We start from the raw sequence: 15,916 nt of genomic DNA, 5'->3' as shown, positions 1-15,916 counted from the left end.
TTTGCTGACCCGAAAAGAGTGACTAAGTCATATATACCAGCTGCTAATGCACCAATAAGAATTGATGTTTAAGAGGGACACAATCAAGTTGCTACAGAGTCTAGACAACTTTTGAAACGTGGTAGACCAATAGGTTCCAAAGATAAGAACCCTCGAAAAACTAAGAAAGGTGCAGAGATTGAAACTGAGGTTGTTAAAACCCTAGACATAACCGCGACCGTTCCTAAATCTCGGGACTTAGCCGCGGCCGATCCCAAAACCCTAATAGCGATCGCGGCCGATCATGAATGATTAGATGCGGCCGGCCCTGATGTACCTAATACTGATTCCTGGGACGCCAAGATTCAAGGTACTGAAAGTCCTAATAATAATGAGATCTCAATAAACAATGTCTTGTCTGGGATACAATGGAATATAAAGAATGTCGACATTGATGATTTATTTGCATGCAATGTAGCACTTGAAATCATGGATGATAATGAGGATCATGAACCCACGTCTATTTATGAGTGCATTCAACGATCAGATTGGATCAAATGGAAAGAAGTTATAAACGTGGAGTTAAACTCTTTAAAGAAGAGATATGCCTTTGGACCAATAGTCCGGACACCTTATGATGTTAAACCAGTCGGCCATAAGTGGGCCTTTGTGAGAAAGAGAAACGAACATGGTAATGTCGTTAGATATAAGCACGACTTGTTGCACAAGGATTCTCACACAGACCAGAAATAGATTATGAGGAGACATACTCCCCTGTGGTGGATGCTACTACTTTTAGATTCCTGATAAGTCTGGCTATAAGAGAAAAATTAGACTTGCGGTTAATGGATGTTGTAACTGCATACTTATATGGGCCACTGGATAATGAGATTTATATGAAAGTACCAGAGGGTATAGTGTTGAAAAATAAATCGAGTACTCGAGAACAACACTGTATAAAGTTGAATAAATCACTTTATGGATTGAAACAATCAGGCCGAGTGGGGTACAATAGACTAAGTGAGTACTTAGTGAAAGAGGGATATAAGAATGATCCGATCAGCCCTTGTATCTTTATAAAGAAATTCGGCCAGTGCTTTGTAATCATAGCAGTGTATGTTGATGATTTGAATATTCTAGGAACCTCTGGAGAGATTTCCCAAACAGTTGAATATCTTAAGAAAGAACTCGAGATGAAAGATCTAGGAAAAACTAAATTCTGTTTGGGATTACAGCTTGAGTACATAAGAGATGGAATCCTTGTGCATCAAATGACATATACAGAGAAAATACTCAAGAGATTTAGCATGGCCGAGTCTCACCCCTTATCTATCCCCATGGTCGTGGGGTCTCTCGGCCTGGACATTGATTCATTCCGTCCTAAGATGGACGATGAAGATTTCCTTGGTCCCGAAATGTCATATCTCAGTGCCATAGGAGCTTTGATGTATCTGGCTAGTCACACACGACCAGAGATATGTTTTGCCGTGAATCTATTGTCTAGATTTAGCTATTGTCCAACTCAAAGGTACTGGGACGGGATTAAACATATTCTTCGTTACCTGCAAGGAACGAAAGACTTGGGCTTATTTTATACTAACCATAACAAAGAAGGATTAGTTGACTTTGCTGATGCAGGTTATCTCTCGGATCCTCACAATGCTCGATCACAGACCGGCTACGTCTTTACTCATGGTTGTACGGCCATATCATGGCGTTCCATGAAACAGACAATCGCGGCCACTTCATCAAACCATTCGGAAATCTTGGCTATTCACGAGGCCAGACGCGAGTTTGTGTGGTTACGGTTCATGATCAATCATATCCGAGTTGATTGTGGGATGACCGAAGGCAATGACGCACCAACCGTGATGTATGAGGACAATGCAGCTTGCATTGCTCAGCTTAAGGATGGCTACATCAAAGGAGACCGGACGAAGAACATACTGCCTAAGTTCTTCTTCACGCACGAGCTTCAGAAAGCCGGCGAGGTCCAAGTCGTCCAAGTGCATTCCAGTGACAACTCAGCCGACCTGTTCACCAAATCACTTCCTACCTGCACATTCAGGAAGCTCACGCATCAGATTAAGATGCGTAGACTAAAAGACCTTCAGTGATGTTCAAAACATGGAGAGTAATACGTGTTGTACTCTTTTTTCTTCACCATGGTTTTGTCCCACTAAGTTTTCCTGGTAAGGTTTTAATGAGGCAACATCTAAAGCGTATTACAAACTCTGTATGGTTATGGCATCCAACGGGGAGTGTTATAAATCATATTGTGGATGTCCATAACCGGCCCGGTCCATAACCGGCGCATACCTAGAGAGAGAGAGAAACCCTAGTTTCCCTTTTCTTTATTAGTTTATGATTTGTACTCTTTCCATATTTGTATTTTCATATTTCTATTTTCTTTCTCTAGTCTTTTCATTATTCTTTGACGGTGCAATTCTCTATATATAAAGGGCTCCTTATGTTTATGAATAAAATAGAATCATACATATTCTATTCTATAGTTTTACAACACTAATACATTTAACCACATTTTCTTCAGGACCTCACCAGATTTAAGATTTATCCAACATGATTCTTCCAAAATGAAAATTAACTCTTGCTCCAAAAATGGGTAAAGCTTCAACAAATCATATAATGGAGTAAAATTCCTAGGGGTGCAATTTCCCATATGTTTCAGCAGAATGCATGTGATTCTGACTTTTCTTATCTCTGGTGTTGTCTTTATTCATCTGGGAGTGGGTTATGCTAAAAAATGGGGTTTGATAACAGTAGAGGATAACTTTTTTTGTCTTTCTGCTATAGTTGACATACCCGTTAGTTTTAGATAGCGTTTGTATATTTAGAAATGCTATGATAAAATAGTATAATTGGAAACATTGTGATAGCTTATGTTTAATATCAAAATAATTAAAACATCATGTTTGGTTTTTTAAATCCCTTAACTCTAAAGAACTTTTTAAACCCTAAACTCTAAGTATAAACCTTAAAACTCTAAGTTTATATTCTCATACTATAACTTCAACTCTTGAATTTGAACTCAAACTTATTCTTTTTAATTTTAATATATAACTTCCAAACACACAAAACTTAATTCCTCAATCAAACATATAAACTCTAAAACACAAAACTTATAATTTGTATAATAATTTCAAAATAATAACACATAGCCCTTAAATTTGTGCTAAAAATACTTAATATAACTCTAATTTCAAACCCTATTATGAAAATTTTGAAAATCATAAATCTACAAAATCCAAATCAAATTTATATTTCAAATGTTAAATTATAATATCTAATTTTTAAATTTAGGAAAATTCTAAAAGAATTAAAAAGAAATGTAAATACATTAAACTTTAATTTAAACTCTAAATCATTAATCAAACTCGAACCTTTGAATATACATGAACCTTAAACAAAAAACAATAATGTATACTGAAGAAAAACAAAGAGTTGTCGAAGAAAAGGTAAAAAATAAAGAAGGCTTTTCTATTGGCCAATACATGAATCACGAGGATTGCAATTCAAACCCTTAGATTAGTTTAATCTAACGACCACAATTCATTTGTGCCTCTCACTCTCTCTCTCTCTCTCTCTTCCCCTTCGAGTCTTCTCTGTTTAATCTTCTCTTCTTTTTTTTTTTAAAGTTTGGATATTGAGTTTGATTTAGCAATCCCCCTTCGACTTGGACTCTGGTGCCTTCAACTTCGCCTCTGGTGCCTTCAACACCGCCTCGGGTGCCTTCAATTCCAGACTCTGCTGCTGCGTTTGTCATTCAATCAAGATACATCTCTTTTACTCTTTATCAAAATTTAATCTCAAACCTCTCTCTCGTCTCTTGTGTTTCCATTTTTTCTAATTATCCAGATTTAAACAAAGTAACGAGACTGTTGGGATAAGTGGGGAGAGCTTTCTCAGAGATGAAAATGGCAACGAAGCTCAAGCACCACCGTCTTCAATGCCAACCTGTTGCGATGCTCCTCTGCCTGATGACGAAGCCCAGATACGAGCCGTTTTTGATTGGGCCGAGATGAAGCTCTCCGAATCCGCCGGTCAAGACTCTAACTCCACCGCGTCTCTGAAGAAGAGGAGAGAGGATGAAATAGAAGAGGAGAGAAGATGAAGAAGACCAACATTGGATCTGACGAAGCTTTGGTGTGGAGATGGCAGAGGAAGCTGGTGGTGGTGGTTGAGGTGGAGCCGAGCAAAAAGAAGAAGAGGAAGAGAGGCGGAGTAGGAGAGAAGTCAAGAGACACAACGGCTTAGTAGGTTTAGGTTTAGTTGTTATTTTTTCTTTAAAAAAGTTGTTTGGTTTAGTTTGGTTAACTTTGATGTACCGGTTTTACATTTGTAACAATTTCGATATATATATTTATTTTAATTTTTAATAAGGTAAATAATAACACAAAAACAACACTATTAAAAAATATTTAATTGCATATACAAAACCGCTATAGTATATCATAATATAATAGCAGTGCTAAAAACTGCTATCTAGTGTGTCTGACTTAGTATGACGGGCGATGATGCAGCGCTTCGTAAACCGCTATCGTATCGTTAGATAGCATTTTTCGTCCGCTAATAAAAGCCTTTTTTCTTGTAGGGTCCGACTGGTGACCATCCGGGAAACAAGAGGAACGAATAAAAAAGGAATGTACGGGAATAAAATACCAGGAATGAAAATGAATGGTTATTCCTTATCAAATTTGACAAGGAATAATTTTGTTCTTTAATTCTCTACAAAAAAGGGAATGAAAGGGAATGAGAGGAAATTATTATTCCTTGTGAATGGTAATTTTTTTTAGGAACGTTAGGGAATGCATGATTCCTCGTCGTTCCCTGGTCACCATTCATACCCGTAGTGTTAGACCATGATTCTCTTAAATGGGGTTCTTAGCTTCGGCTAAGAGACAGTTCTTAGCTTTTTTATATTTTAACTAAGAAAAGCTAAGAACCAACTCTTAAATAAGAGATATAAGAGCCGTCTCTTAGCCGAAAAGTGTTAAAAAAAAAACAAAAAGCAAAAAATGTCAAATCATGAGTTACGAACCCCGGTTAAAAGACTGAGGTTAATCATGCCCTCAGGAGAATGGGCGTTCATTGGGACACATGCATATTAGGAGCATCGGATCACACATCTTGCTATATATAGTTATTCATTTGCTTTCTTTCAGACTCCACTGTTAACTTTTGCAATTTCCAAAGTATGATGCTTGTATATGCTAGTTTGTATATTTTATAAAGAAAACTATGTATAAACTTGATAAGTTTCTTGGGCTTCCAACTTAAAACTAATTGGCGGTAAGTGGAAATGTCCAAGTATCTTATATATTACTTAAGTTTCATTCATATATTCAATGTGGGATCTTATCTCTAACACCCTCCCTCGAGATAATGGTGCGTATAACCATTAATCTCATATAATCCATCATACCCCTACCGAGACAATGCTCTTTTTCTAGCAATCTTGGCGGAACTGAACCTTCTATGGGTCATCAGCTAGTAGGATGACGGGTTTGCTTTCGGACCAGATTAATGGATCAAAATGTGGGCATGCTCTAATACCATGATAAGTGTTTTGGGTTTCCAACTTAAAATCAATTGGCGGTAAGTGCAGTGGCCCAAATCCATTACTTAAATCTCATTCATATTTCTAATTCATATTTTTAATGTAGAATCTTATCTTCGACAGAACTAATCATAAGATAACAAAATCACTTAAATCTACTACTATTTTGCTTTTTGCATCACGTTGAAACTTTTATTTTGAAACATGACAATTAACAAATAAATAAACTTGATACAATTTTTTATTAGCTTGGTATCTCAAACTATAGAAATGTTGAGACTCTTGATCATAAAAAAAAAAAAAAAGAAATGTTGAGACTAATCTTCAAAAGAAAATGTAACTCACAGGATGAACCATCTCTCCAGTTATTTAAATGAGGTCCAAAGCATGACTCAATATACGTGTGACCAGACATGTTCGAAGATTGATTTTAAAGTTTAGGTATCCATTAAATGACTATGATGCATTGTTTGTTGGGAATTAACTATTAAACAACGTGGAATTGTTGCTACCAAGAGTGGAATAAGTTGGTATCGTTGGGTGTTATACTTTAATCCATACAGTTTAGACTATGACCAAGACCAAGAGTGGACAAGTTGGTATCTTTGGGTGTTATGCTAATCCAAACTGTTTAAAACTTTAAATCAAAGTTTAAACTTTAGAATTATATAAGCATTAGGCATACTTTAGTGTCATAACATCAATAACATCAATGATCGATTCTATAAACTAATTGCAGCTTACAAGTTGTAACCGAACATGGTAGATTGTAATCCAACACTTTGTTGGCGTTTACGTAGAAACAAAAACTGAGAAACAACAGCCTCGTGACGTCTGACTTCCCCTTGGTCCGTGTTTGAATGTTTGAGCCATCAAACATTTTGTATTACTGAAGGAGAAAAAAGAGAGCAGCACAAATATGTTTGAGCAATCAAACAGCTTTATTATTTTTCATTTTTTGTGTTTAATACAAAACTGAAAACAAGAACATAAATATCATAACGAAACACGATAAAAAGATTAAGGGAGACAAGGTCTTTATTGCAGCGTTACATAAGAAAATAAACTCAGAAAAAGCTAAAATGATTTCTTTTCGTAAGAAACCAGTCCGTGGACTCCTCCTTCAATCTGTGCTGCACCGGTACGAGCCTAATTCAAAACAATTAAAACGGAAACAATAACATCAAAAATGACGAAACTGAGTTTTCCAAGGAGTAGAAATATCAGCGGTACCTCTAGTCTAAGGACCTTTTCTCTCAATAGCTCGTGAGCGGATTGCAAAGAGGAAGCACCAAGATCTTGGAAACCTTGCTTCACGGCATGCATTGTGTAAGGTATGAACTTCAATACCGAGCCTTTATCCGCCACTGCTCCCACCACTCCTTGTGCAATCTTGAGCTTCGCCGTGTCTCCCAAGTATCTTTGGTCGCTTCCTTTTGTCATCGCTTCTAATGAACCCATGCCTCGGTACTTTTTCACTCTCCTACCGTTCTGCGATTAATACAAAACAGATCAACAAAAGCAAAATCTTTGAGAAAACAATCATTATTCAAAGAAGGAAGTTGTGTGCAATTACTCGATATTCATAAGCTCCAGGAGCCTCAGTGCTTCCAGCTAAGAAGCTTCCCATCATCACAGTTGATGCTCCAAGGACTAGAGCCTTCACAATGTGACCTGAGTTTGATATCCCTCCATCTGCTATAACAGGTACACCGTGCTGAGCAGCTAGCGTCGAGACTTTGTACACAGCAGTAGCCTAAGATAGTAGCAATCCCATTAGTTCACAGAATCAACTTAGAACTGTATGAGCAAAAAACGAAACCTTTTTTTTTTCATTTACCTGTCCGCGTCCAACAGCACAAACCTCTTGAGTAGTGCATATAGACCCAGACCCCATACCAACCCTCAGCCCATCAACTCCAGCTTTGATCAAGTTCTCAGCCTGGTACATAGTCACCACATTCCCACCGACCACATCCAACTCCGGATACAAATTCTTCACGTATTTAATCATCTCAATCTGGTAAATAGAGTTCCCTTGCGAACTATCCAACACCACAACGTTAGCCCCAGCTTTCACCAGATGCTCCAACCTCTCCTTATCCGACTCCCTTGTCCCTATGGCTGCACCCACCATCCACTTCTTGTCAGGACCAACAGTTCCTGACCCTAACTTAGGGTACCCTTTAACCCTCTCCACATCGTCTTTTGTCACTACATTCACGGTCTCACCATCCTTCTCCAGAACCACAAACCCTTTCTGCTTATCTTCCAAAACCGCATCGATCTTGTCGAGATCGATATCCCACGGAACATAGTACTCTCTGCTCTCACAGCTACGCATGTAGTCGTATATCTTCATCTCCTTTTGTTCATCTTTCATACAAGACCACTCCGATTTTGAGACATAACCCAACAAACTCGGTGTCAATGTCCCTGCCCATTCAGACAACAACAAAAGTCCATTCAGTATTCGCTAGACCCTACATCATAGACATTATTACAGCTTTAAATCATTACAAAACTGTTGAGAGAAACAAAACAAAAACAGTAGTACCACTAAGACAATCATAATCACTGTGTAAGCTTTTTACACATATAAAGGAGATAACGTTTTACCTGTCTGAGAGACAAAAACGAAGGAAGAAGGACCGAAGTCATCAACCGAACCAATCAGATTCTCAGGGCATTTGAAAACGGCGTCGGAGGCAATCGGAACACGGAGGGATTTAGCGTGGCGGATGACGGAAGCCTGAGTGGCGATGTCGCAGTTATAGTGGACGATTCCGATACCTCCGAGCGCGGCCATAGCAGCGGCCATGTGGGACTCGGAGACGGTGTCCATGGGGGAAGCGACGCAGGGGATGGAGAGCGGGACGCGCTTGCTGAGGCGCGTGGAGAGCGAGACGGCGTCTGTGGAGAAGTCGATGTAGTGAGGGAGGAATATCACGTCGTCGTAGGTGTAGGAGTATCCCTGCGCGAAGAGCTTCTCCGCTGAGAATCCATCCTCGAATCCCGAAGCCATCGAAGCTACAGTAAAAGGCGTAGCTGCCGAGCGTGAGAGAGAGAGTGAGAAGTGAACAGATAGAGGATAAAGCTAGGGTTTAGTGAGGGGTGGAGGAGTTGGTGAAAAGTTTAGGAGCGAAATAAACATAATTATACAATTCTGAACCGAACCGAATCAAATCGAATTTTGTTTTTTAAACCGGTTGATTTATTCACGGTTTATGTTTATTTGAACAATAAATTGATGGGCCTTACTGGGCCACGGGTAAGGTCCAAAAGTTACGGATAGTCACCTTTTTCGAGTCGGATAACGAGTATCAGATAGCACATAACGCAGGGGCACATAAAGCTATATTTCAAAATTCGAAGGAGCGGCGTCACCCACTGTCTCTCTCTCTCTCTCTCTCTCTCTCTCTCGTTGAGTCTGAATAAGCGGAAGATCTGGAGATTGAAGGACAATGGCGTTCGCGAAGGTAACTTTTTCTTGAAAATAATTAATTTTCGTCAAGATTAGGGTTGTTGTCACGGTCTAAGTAGATGAGTTTGAGATCGAGGGACTGTTCCTGTTTCCTTAAGGTTACAATTGAGATAACCATCGTTCTCGTAATTCTGATCGAGATTAGGGTTTGAAATCTTTGATATAAGGTGTTAAAGTTTCAGACCTCTTCAATGATTCAATTTGAAAGAAATCGAATGAATGCATAGATTTCGAGTTCTTACTCTCAGTTACTCTTGGTTTTGTTTGTTCGTAGGCACCACGACTAGGTAAAGATGACATCCTTGGGAATCGAGGTAAGTGCTTGGTGAATTATATTCTGTCTTACAACAAATGGTTCAGTTCTAAGTTATGTATATATACTTGTGAAACAGCATGGACTAGGAGTTTCAAAGTGTATACCGATACACAGAAGACTGATCCAGCTTGTAAAGTGTAAGTTCATCTCTTGTGGTAGTATTTGTTCATTTTTCAATCTGAGTGATACTCTTGCCTGTTTATGCAGAGGTGCTGCACACAAGACTCGTATTCCTTTAAGGTTTGTTTAAAATACAATTATGTCTCTCTTACTTGTCTTCGAACGTTGAAGATTAGACATTACAAAGTTTTAAGAAAATTAATCTTCTGCTTTTACGTTGTTTAGGAGAAAATCTGTGACAATTAGCAGTGGAGCAACTTCTAACACAAACAATATGAAGGTTTATCCTTTTCCTTATCTTTTTGAGTTCAATGGATTGTAGGATCTCTTATGCAATTATTTAACATGTAAGTGCATTTTTTGTTGTTATTTAAATAGAAGGGAACTTCAAGAGTCACGGGCCAGAACAAAAGCATCAATGAAAATTCTGGTAAGCTTATAGTCGAGAGTTATCATTATATTTCTGGGATGTGTTTTTTCTTAAGTTAAACTCTGAAACTGTGTCTCTTTTCCAGAGAAATATACTAAGGTCACAAGAAAAGCATTGGCTGATTTGAGTAATGTTGGTGGGAACACTTTAAGGCCAGCGCTTTCTGGCAGCAGTACCATGTAAGTTTGCTTAATTCCCATTGTCTTTTTAATCAAACTGATTGTTTAGGAAGCACTTTTTTCTTCTGTTCTAAATTGATTCTTTTAAACATGCAACAATGCAGGAAATGGAAGGGCGTAAAATGTTCAAATCCGCAAAGGTATGCATTAGTCGATACTCGATAGCTGCTGCTATAAACATCAAATACCTTTAGGAGCGTTAAATCACTACATTGGGATTAGCAGTTTCTCTCCACTAGGCGTATTTTCCTGAGAAATGGAAGCCTTTGCTTTTGAAGCCCTTTTGTCAATGAATTTTCCTCTTGCCAGATGTTTTCTTTTGTATCGGCTGAAAATAATTCTACATCTTTTTTTTTATTAACTTTCCTGATTTGTTTGTTCTTGCAGAAAATTACCAGATTTAAAAAGAACAAGCCTCACAGACAAGAACACAAAGAAGGTTGTTATCAATATACTTCGATATTAGTATTTTCTTACAGTTAGCTGGTTATATAACGACTCGTGAGGGTAATCATTTAGGATATCCTATTTGATACGACTCTACTCACAGTCCTTGATTTTTATTGCTTCCTTTTCGTGCAGGACAATGTCTCATGCTTAGATTCAAAACAACTGGGTCAGGGTCCAGGTAACATGGATTTCTTTTCTAAACTCCCGATGTGTGATAGAAATATGCATGTTAGAGCTGTAACGTGATTGGTTCAGCATCTGATATGAGCAAGTTGCATTTGTTTCAGCTAGTAAAGTCAGCAACAAAGCCCTCCCGCAGCTAAGCAGTGCCAGAAGCTTTACCTGGAAAACTCGGACAAGTATCGACTCTATACCATCGTAAGTAAATATGCTGCTTCATCTTTGAGAACCAGAACTTTTTTGTTATTATCATTTGTGAGAAGCAGCCTGAGATATACGCTGCTAAGTTCATTTTCTTTGCATGGTCAGGGACCGCACCAACCAGAGTAAGAATAACGTTCGTATCGCAAGGAAATCTATCAAGGTAATATACCTTAATTCCTCTCTTTATATGCAAGTAGTTCCTTTTCATAAAAAGCCAACGCTAATTTAAGCTCTCTCAACAATATTATTGCCCTGTGTACCATCATGAACTGCTAAAGCTCAGTCTTTTGTTTGTTTGCTCTTATTATTCTGATCATTTCATCTGCCAACAGTCGTATTGAGATTTTTAGTTTAGTATTTATCTAATACGCTCTCTCTCTAACTAAAGATCCAGACAACTGTGAAGACCTCGCTGCAAAACCGTAGTCCTCTTAAGAAGCCCCCGGTCGGTAAAAGCAAATCACAATCTATTCTTTCAGTCCCTTCACCTGAAGAAGCTGCATCGGCACTGTCAATTCCGGAACAGACTGAAACAGAAGGTCCTAAAGAAGATACTCAAGGAGAGAGTTCATCTAATGTAAAAAAAGACTCTTCTACGAAAGTGTTGGACGTTACAGCAAGACCAAAATCAAAACGTAGAAAGTCTTTCACATCTCTACTAGTAACTGGATCGAAGGTACACACAAAAATCTTCTAGCAATTGTGTGTGTGACCTTTTTTTTCTTTCCAATATTGCTAATAACTTTACTTGCAATTCCATAAGAAAAATGATGAGACTGCACAGCAAGAAAAACTTCCAAACATTGATGATGAATCCAATCAGCTAGAAGTTGCAGAATACGTGGACGACATATATCAGTTCTATTGGACTGCTGAGGTAATCCACTTGTTCCACATACATACTAGACTAAACTTGTTCTTATGCTCTTGAATATTGAATAAATTCCACAAGAAGAATTTAAGCTTAAATTCCACAAGAAGAATTTAAGCTTTCCAGTAGTTTTGACTTGAAATGCTGCTTCTGCAGGCGTTAAATCCAGCTTTGGGATACTACTTGTCAACTCAGACAAAAGTTAGTCCTGTTACGCGTGGAATTTTGATAAATTGGCTTATCGAAGTGAGTGCAGTTTTTTATCCTTTTCATTTCGACTTACTATTTTCGCTACTCAGTTTCTGAATCATATATCTCGCTATTGCCTATTTGTTTGCAGGTTCATTCCAAATTTGATCTGATGCATGAGACTCTCTACCTCACAATGAATTTATTGGATCGCTACCTCTCCCAAGTTCCAGTACAGAAAAATGAGATGCAATTGATTGGTCTTACTGCGCTCTTACTAGCCTCTAAATACGAGGACTATTGGCATCCTAGGGTAAGTGACACTAATCCTGAAAGCCAAATCCTCTCCTCAACTCCATATGGCTTCTAACTTAAATTTACAGAGTCTATTGTATATGTCCATGTGCAGATCAAAGACTTGATTAGCATCTCCGCAGAAACTTACACAAGAGAACAAATCCTGGGAATGGTATAAATAAACTCTGTTTATGGTTCCACTTCTCTAGCCATTTTTTTGACAATTATTTGTCGTTTGCATTTGTTAATCTTCCTCTTTTTTTAGGAGAGGATTATGCTCAAACAGTTAAAGTTCCGTTTGAATGAAGCGACCCCTTACGTTTTCATGTTGAGGTTCCTAAAAGCTGCTCAATCAAACAAGAAGGTATGGGTGGAACTAGTATCTGATAAGCTGTATAAACTGTAAAAACAAACATGTATGACTAAGCAGGCATTTGATACTACTATTTTTTCAGCTTCAACAACTCTCCTTCTACCTAATAGAGCTGTGCTTGGTTGAGTATGAAGCTTTGAAGTTCAAGCCTTCGTTGCTCTGCGCATCAGCCATCTATGTAGCACGCTGCACTTTACATATGGCTCCAGTTTGGACCGCGCTCCTAATCAGCCATACCCACTACAATGTCTCCCAAATGAAGTAAGTAAGCTGTCTCTTTAGAATCAACATCTTGCAGGCCACTTGACTGATTACAATGGCTAAACTCCTTTGTATACAACTGTTTTATCACAGGGATTGTTCTGACATGATCCTAAGGTTCCATAAAGCTGCGAAGACAGGAAAACTGAGGGTCACTTATGACAAGTACATGAAATCAGAACGAAGTAACGTCGCAGTCTTGAAACCCTTGGACAAGCTTCCACTCTAAACCAATCTAACGGTATGTTCATATTGCTGGAAACTTGTTTTCTACTCGCTTCTTTTATTGGAACTGAATCTTATTCATGCCTACTCGGAAACTGCAGGGAGATACATCTACATAGGCTCTAGCCAGATTTTAAAACAAAACTCAGGCTAATGGTGATTCTTGATTAGGTGTATGTTGTTTTGCTGTGTGCTTCTAATATTTCAAATGATCACAAAGACAAAACTCCAATGTAGTGACAAAGTTGTATAAAGCTTCTGCAATGACATTACACTTTTATGTTTCCTCAAAAGCTTAAAGTCAACCAGATCTACTCACAATATATTATATTATACAACCTTCAAATGTAAAACCTATATACACCCGAGAAGGATGTGTCTCTGAGTATGTGTATAACAACTGTACTTCCACTACGAGCATGTGATTAGTCTGTCTGTCACAAGCATATCATCTGTCTTGTCCACTGTCCGCCTCACCGCTTGGTAGAACTCGATCCATGAAGATGAACACGAGTCGACAGGACCGGAAAAGAAGGTTGGATGGGGACTACTTGCAGGGGAAGCAGTGACCAAATCCAAAACCGAAGCTGCGGGTTTGAGCTGATGAGGGAAGTTGAAGGCCAAGTTATCGACTTTATGCTCATAGATTTTGCCATTACGGTCGAGTTTATACCGAGAAGTGCCTTGAAACTCTCCTTTAGCTTCCCATGGAACTCTAGGCACTCCCTTGAGAGTCCACCTGATGAGAATCATGTTCTCTGATGGTTGCCATACCCTGAAAATCTCAAGTGAGATGTCTCTGAACAATATCTTCCCGTGAAACCTGAGTGCCCAGAAGATCAACTTGTAGTTCTCAATCCCACTGAATGTGTTCATTGGATCCACAAACGTTACATCATCCCTGTGAAACACATTCAAGAATCTAAATTTGCAATATTCACAAAGAGAAGTTCAAAGGTAAGATCTTTATTGTAAACTGCATCCAAAGATTCGTTCTTTCATCCATTATCATTAAAAATCAAATGACCCAGATGAGAAAATTGACCTGTAAATGTCGTAGTTTAGATCTTTAGCGAAGATCAAAGGCAAATCTTCACGAAGCGTACGGACAGCGAGACCGAGATTGATGTAGAACTCATCTCTGTCGTGGTTATGCTTGTCTTGAGGAGTGGGTTTTGTCTTAACCTGCGCATCTTGAAGAGGAGGAGACTGGACGGAAGAAAGGGAAAGTGTAGAGAGACTATCTTCATCAAACACGTAGCCTGTTGAAGACGATGGCGATTGAGATGGAGTGAAGATGGGTCTAAGGTTTGGGGATTTTCCGGTTTGAAGAAGTATCGAAGGTGATAGATTAGAGAGAAGAAAAGACATGGCTGCTGGTTTTCTGAGAGCTGGGTCTTTGTGTTTCTTCTTTACGTTTTCATGGCGAAGATTCTGAGCTTAGAGAATGTCTGGTTGAGAAGAGCAGTGAAGCACGGAAGTTTTGTTGGAAGATAGATAGCCAAGCTCTTTTCTTTCTCTTTTGAGTGGTTTTAATTTAAACTTTCATTATTTTATTTTCTTTATCTTTATTTTCAGTTTTGTGATTAAATTAGTTTTCTTATAGACCGAAATGAGATTATGTAAAGTCAATTAATTAGCTTCAAACAGAATTCAAACAACACACAGTGCACTTTACTAAAAGACTATATGCCCAGATTAATGGGAAATATGCCGGATAGCACAAAAAAGGTTTATTTCACGAGTATACACTATAAAGTTCAAAATGACCAAAATATTTTATTAAAAAGGTAAATATATATTTATACCCTTAGGGTTAACTAATGCAAATTGGGTTTAGAGTTAATGGTGGAGATTTGAGATTGAGATTTGAAATTTTATAAAATAAAAATAAATATTAAAAATTTGAAAATAAAAATTAAAAAAATAGTTTCAAAAAATATTTTCGAATTACAAAAAGAAAATTTGAAAAAAAAAATAATAAAAAAATTTCGACAAAAGCAAATTTAAAAAAAAAAATTAAAATTTATAAAAAAGTTCGAATTTGAAAACATATAATCTAAAACTATAAAATAAAATTTATTTTTTTAATTTTTTTAATTTTTTTTATATATATCTAGGGTATTATAGTCGTTTTACCTATTAAATGAAACATTTTGGTCATTTTCCTTTTTGTGGTCTATTTTTGTGACTAAAACTTGAAAATGGTCCATCTAGGAGAATTGCCCGTAAAACAAAGAGAGACTTACATGGGAAGATACATTTTGTCTTTTCTTTACTCACAAAGACACATTGTGTCTTTAACACACTTTATGCGTAGGGCTTTTCCATTTTGAGACGAAAATGCCTCTTCTTGAAGCTAACGAGAAATTTGTTTGTTTTAAAAAAATAAACCAAACATAACTTGGGCGTTTCTGGTTGTTTGCAATAAATGAACATTTCACGGATAATCTATTGGTGGATATATGTTTTGGTAGACAAAAATCATGTGGATGTGTTTATGGTGGACAAATTGTTGTGGATAGGAAAATCATGTTAGAGTTCAGATTTAATGTCGATACATTATCGTGGACATCGTATATTGGATTTACGAGCCTAAGTATCATGTACAAAATATGGAACAAATTGATATGGAAAAATGTTCTCCCAACATAATGTGCCTCTAAAGGTAATTAGTAACATATATTGTGTCTTAGGGAGTAAAATTTTCATGATTTTGATGATTTTGTTTCTTAAGTGCAGATGGCTGAGATGTGTTTGGTGATATGTAGAGAATGAGT

At 37.7% G+C, this 15,916-nt stretch overlaps 3 protein-coding genes and 1 long non-coding RNA gene across 5 annotated transcripts; 2 read left to right on the top strand and 2 right to left on the bottom strand.

The window, feature by feature from the left end:
- Window positions 1-3,427: 3,427 nt before the first annotated feature.
- LOC106292784 lies at window positions 3,428-4,112 on the top strand. The gene is made up of 2 exons (XR_001260254.1): window positions 3,428-3,754; window positions 3,856-4,112. It is a non-coding gene; the product is annotated as an uncharacterized LOC106292784 (long non-coding RNA).
- A 2,367-nt stretch (window positions 4,113-6,479) lies between these two features.
- On the bottom strand, window positions 6,480-8,690 carry LOC106295997 (inosine-5'-monophosphate dehydrogenase 2). Its single transcript, XM_013732034.1, has 5 exons — window positions 8,177-8,690; window positions 7,398-7,993; window positions 7,134-7,313; window positions 6,791-7,048; window positions 6,480-6,706 (listed from the first exon to the last, which is right to left on the bottom strand). The coding sequence occupies exons 1-5, from the start codon at window positions 8,580-8,582 to the stop codon at window positions 6,635-6,637; spliced, it is 1,512 nt and encodes a 503-aa protein (XP_013587488.1). The 5' UTR covers window positions 8,583-8,690; the 3' UTR covers window positions 6,480-6,634.
- Window positions 8,691-8,923: 233 nt separating this feature from the next.
- Window positions 8,924-13,421, top strand: LOC106295712 (putative cyclin-B3-1). Of its 2 annotated transcripts, XM_013731686.1 has the most exons (21): window positions 8,924-9,036; window positions 9,316-9,355; window positions 9,434-9,494; window positions 9,565-9,597; window positions 9,703-9,757; window positions 9,856-9,907; window positions 9,993-10,086; window positions 10,191-10,226; window positions 10,474-10,525; window positions 10,669-10,714; window positions 10,824-10,914; window positions 11,026-11,080; window positions 11,309-11,596; window positions 11,684-11,797; window positions 11,948-12,037; window positions 12,132-12,293; window positions 12,390-12,449; window positions 12,543-12,641; window positions 12,733-12,911; window positions 13,005-13,152; window positions 13,238-13,421. In XM_013731686.1, the coding sequence occupies exons 1-20, from the start codon at window positions 9,022-9,024 to the stop codon at window positions 13,138-13,140; spliced, it is 1,758 nt and encodes a 585-aa protein (XP_013587140.1). In that variant the 5' UTR covers window positions 8,924-9,021; the 3' UTR covers window positions 13,141-13,152; window positions 13,238-13,421. The 2 variants fall into 2 exon arrangements, with proteins under 2 accessions (XP_013587140.1, XP_013587139.1); XM_013731685.1 differs by having other exon boundaries at window positions 8,925-9,036; window positions 9,434-9,597.
- Window positions 13,337-14,657, bottom strand: LOC106295714. Its single transcript, XM_013731687.1, has 2 exons — window positions 14,182-14,657; window positions 13,337-14,037 (listed from the first exon to the last, which is right to left on the bottom strand). The coding sequence occupies exons 1-2, from the start codon at window positions 14,505-14,507 to the stop codon at window positions 13,548-13,550; spliced, it is 816 nt and encodes a 271-aa protein (XP_013587141.1). The 5' UTR covers window positions 14,508-14,657; the 3' UTR covers window positions 13,337-13,547.
- Window positions 14,658-15,916: the final 1,259 nt, after the last annotated feature.

This window comes from Brassica oleracea, chromosome C5 (assembly GCF_000695525.1).
Source record: "Brassica oleracea var. oleracea cultivar TO1000 chromosome C5, BOL, whole genome shotgun sequence".
NCBI lineage: Eukaryota > Viridiplantae > Streptophyta > Magnoliopsida > Brassicales > Brassicaceae > Brassica > Brassica oleracea.
This window is presented reverse-complemented; position numbering and strand designations above follow the sequence as displayed.

Coding starts and splice junctions, on each gene's coding strand:
- LOC106295712 (XM_013731685.1), top strand. CDS start 9,335: ATGACATCCTTGGGAATCGAG. Junction 10,227..10,473: donor AAATGTTCAAATCCGCAAAG/GTATGCATTAGT, acceptor TTGTTCTTGCAG/AAAATTACCAGATTTAAAAA. Junction 11,081..11,308: donor TCGCAAGGAAATCTATCAAG/GTAATATACCTT, acceptor CTCTAACTAAAG/ATCCAGACAACTGTGAAGAC.
- LOC106295997 (XM_013732034.1), bottom strand. CDS start 8,582: ATGGCTTCGGGATTCGAGGATGGATTCTCAGCGGAGAAGCTCTTCGCG. Junction 7,314..7,397: donor GTGCTGTTGGACGCGGACAG/GTAAATGAAAAA, acceptor CTACTATCTTAG/GCTACTGCTGTGTACAAAGT. Junction 7,049..7,133: donor CTGGAGCTTATGAATATCGA/GTAATTGCACAC, acceptor TATTAATCGCAG/AACGGTAGGAGAGTGAAAAA.
- LOC106295714 (XM_013731687.1), bottom strand. CDS start 14,507: ATGTCTTTTCTTCTCTCTAATCTATCACCTTCGATACTTCTTCAAACC. Junction 14,038..14,181: donor CTAAACTACGACATTTACAG/GTCAATTTTCTC, acceptor TGTGTTTCACAG/GGATGATGTAACGTTTGTGG.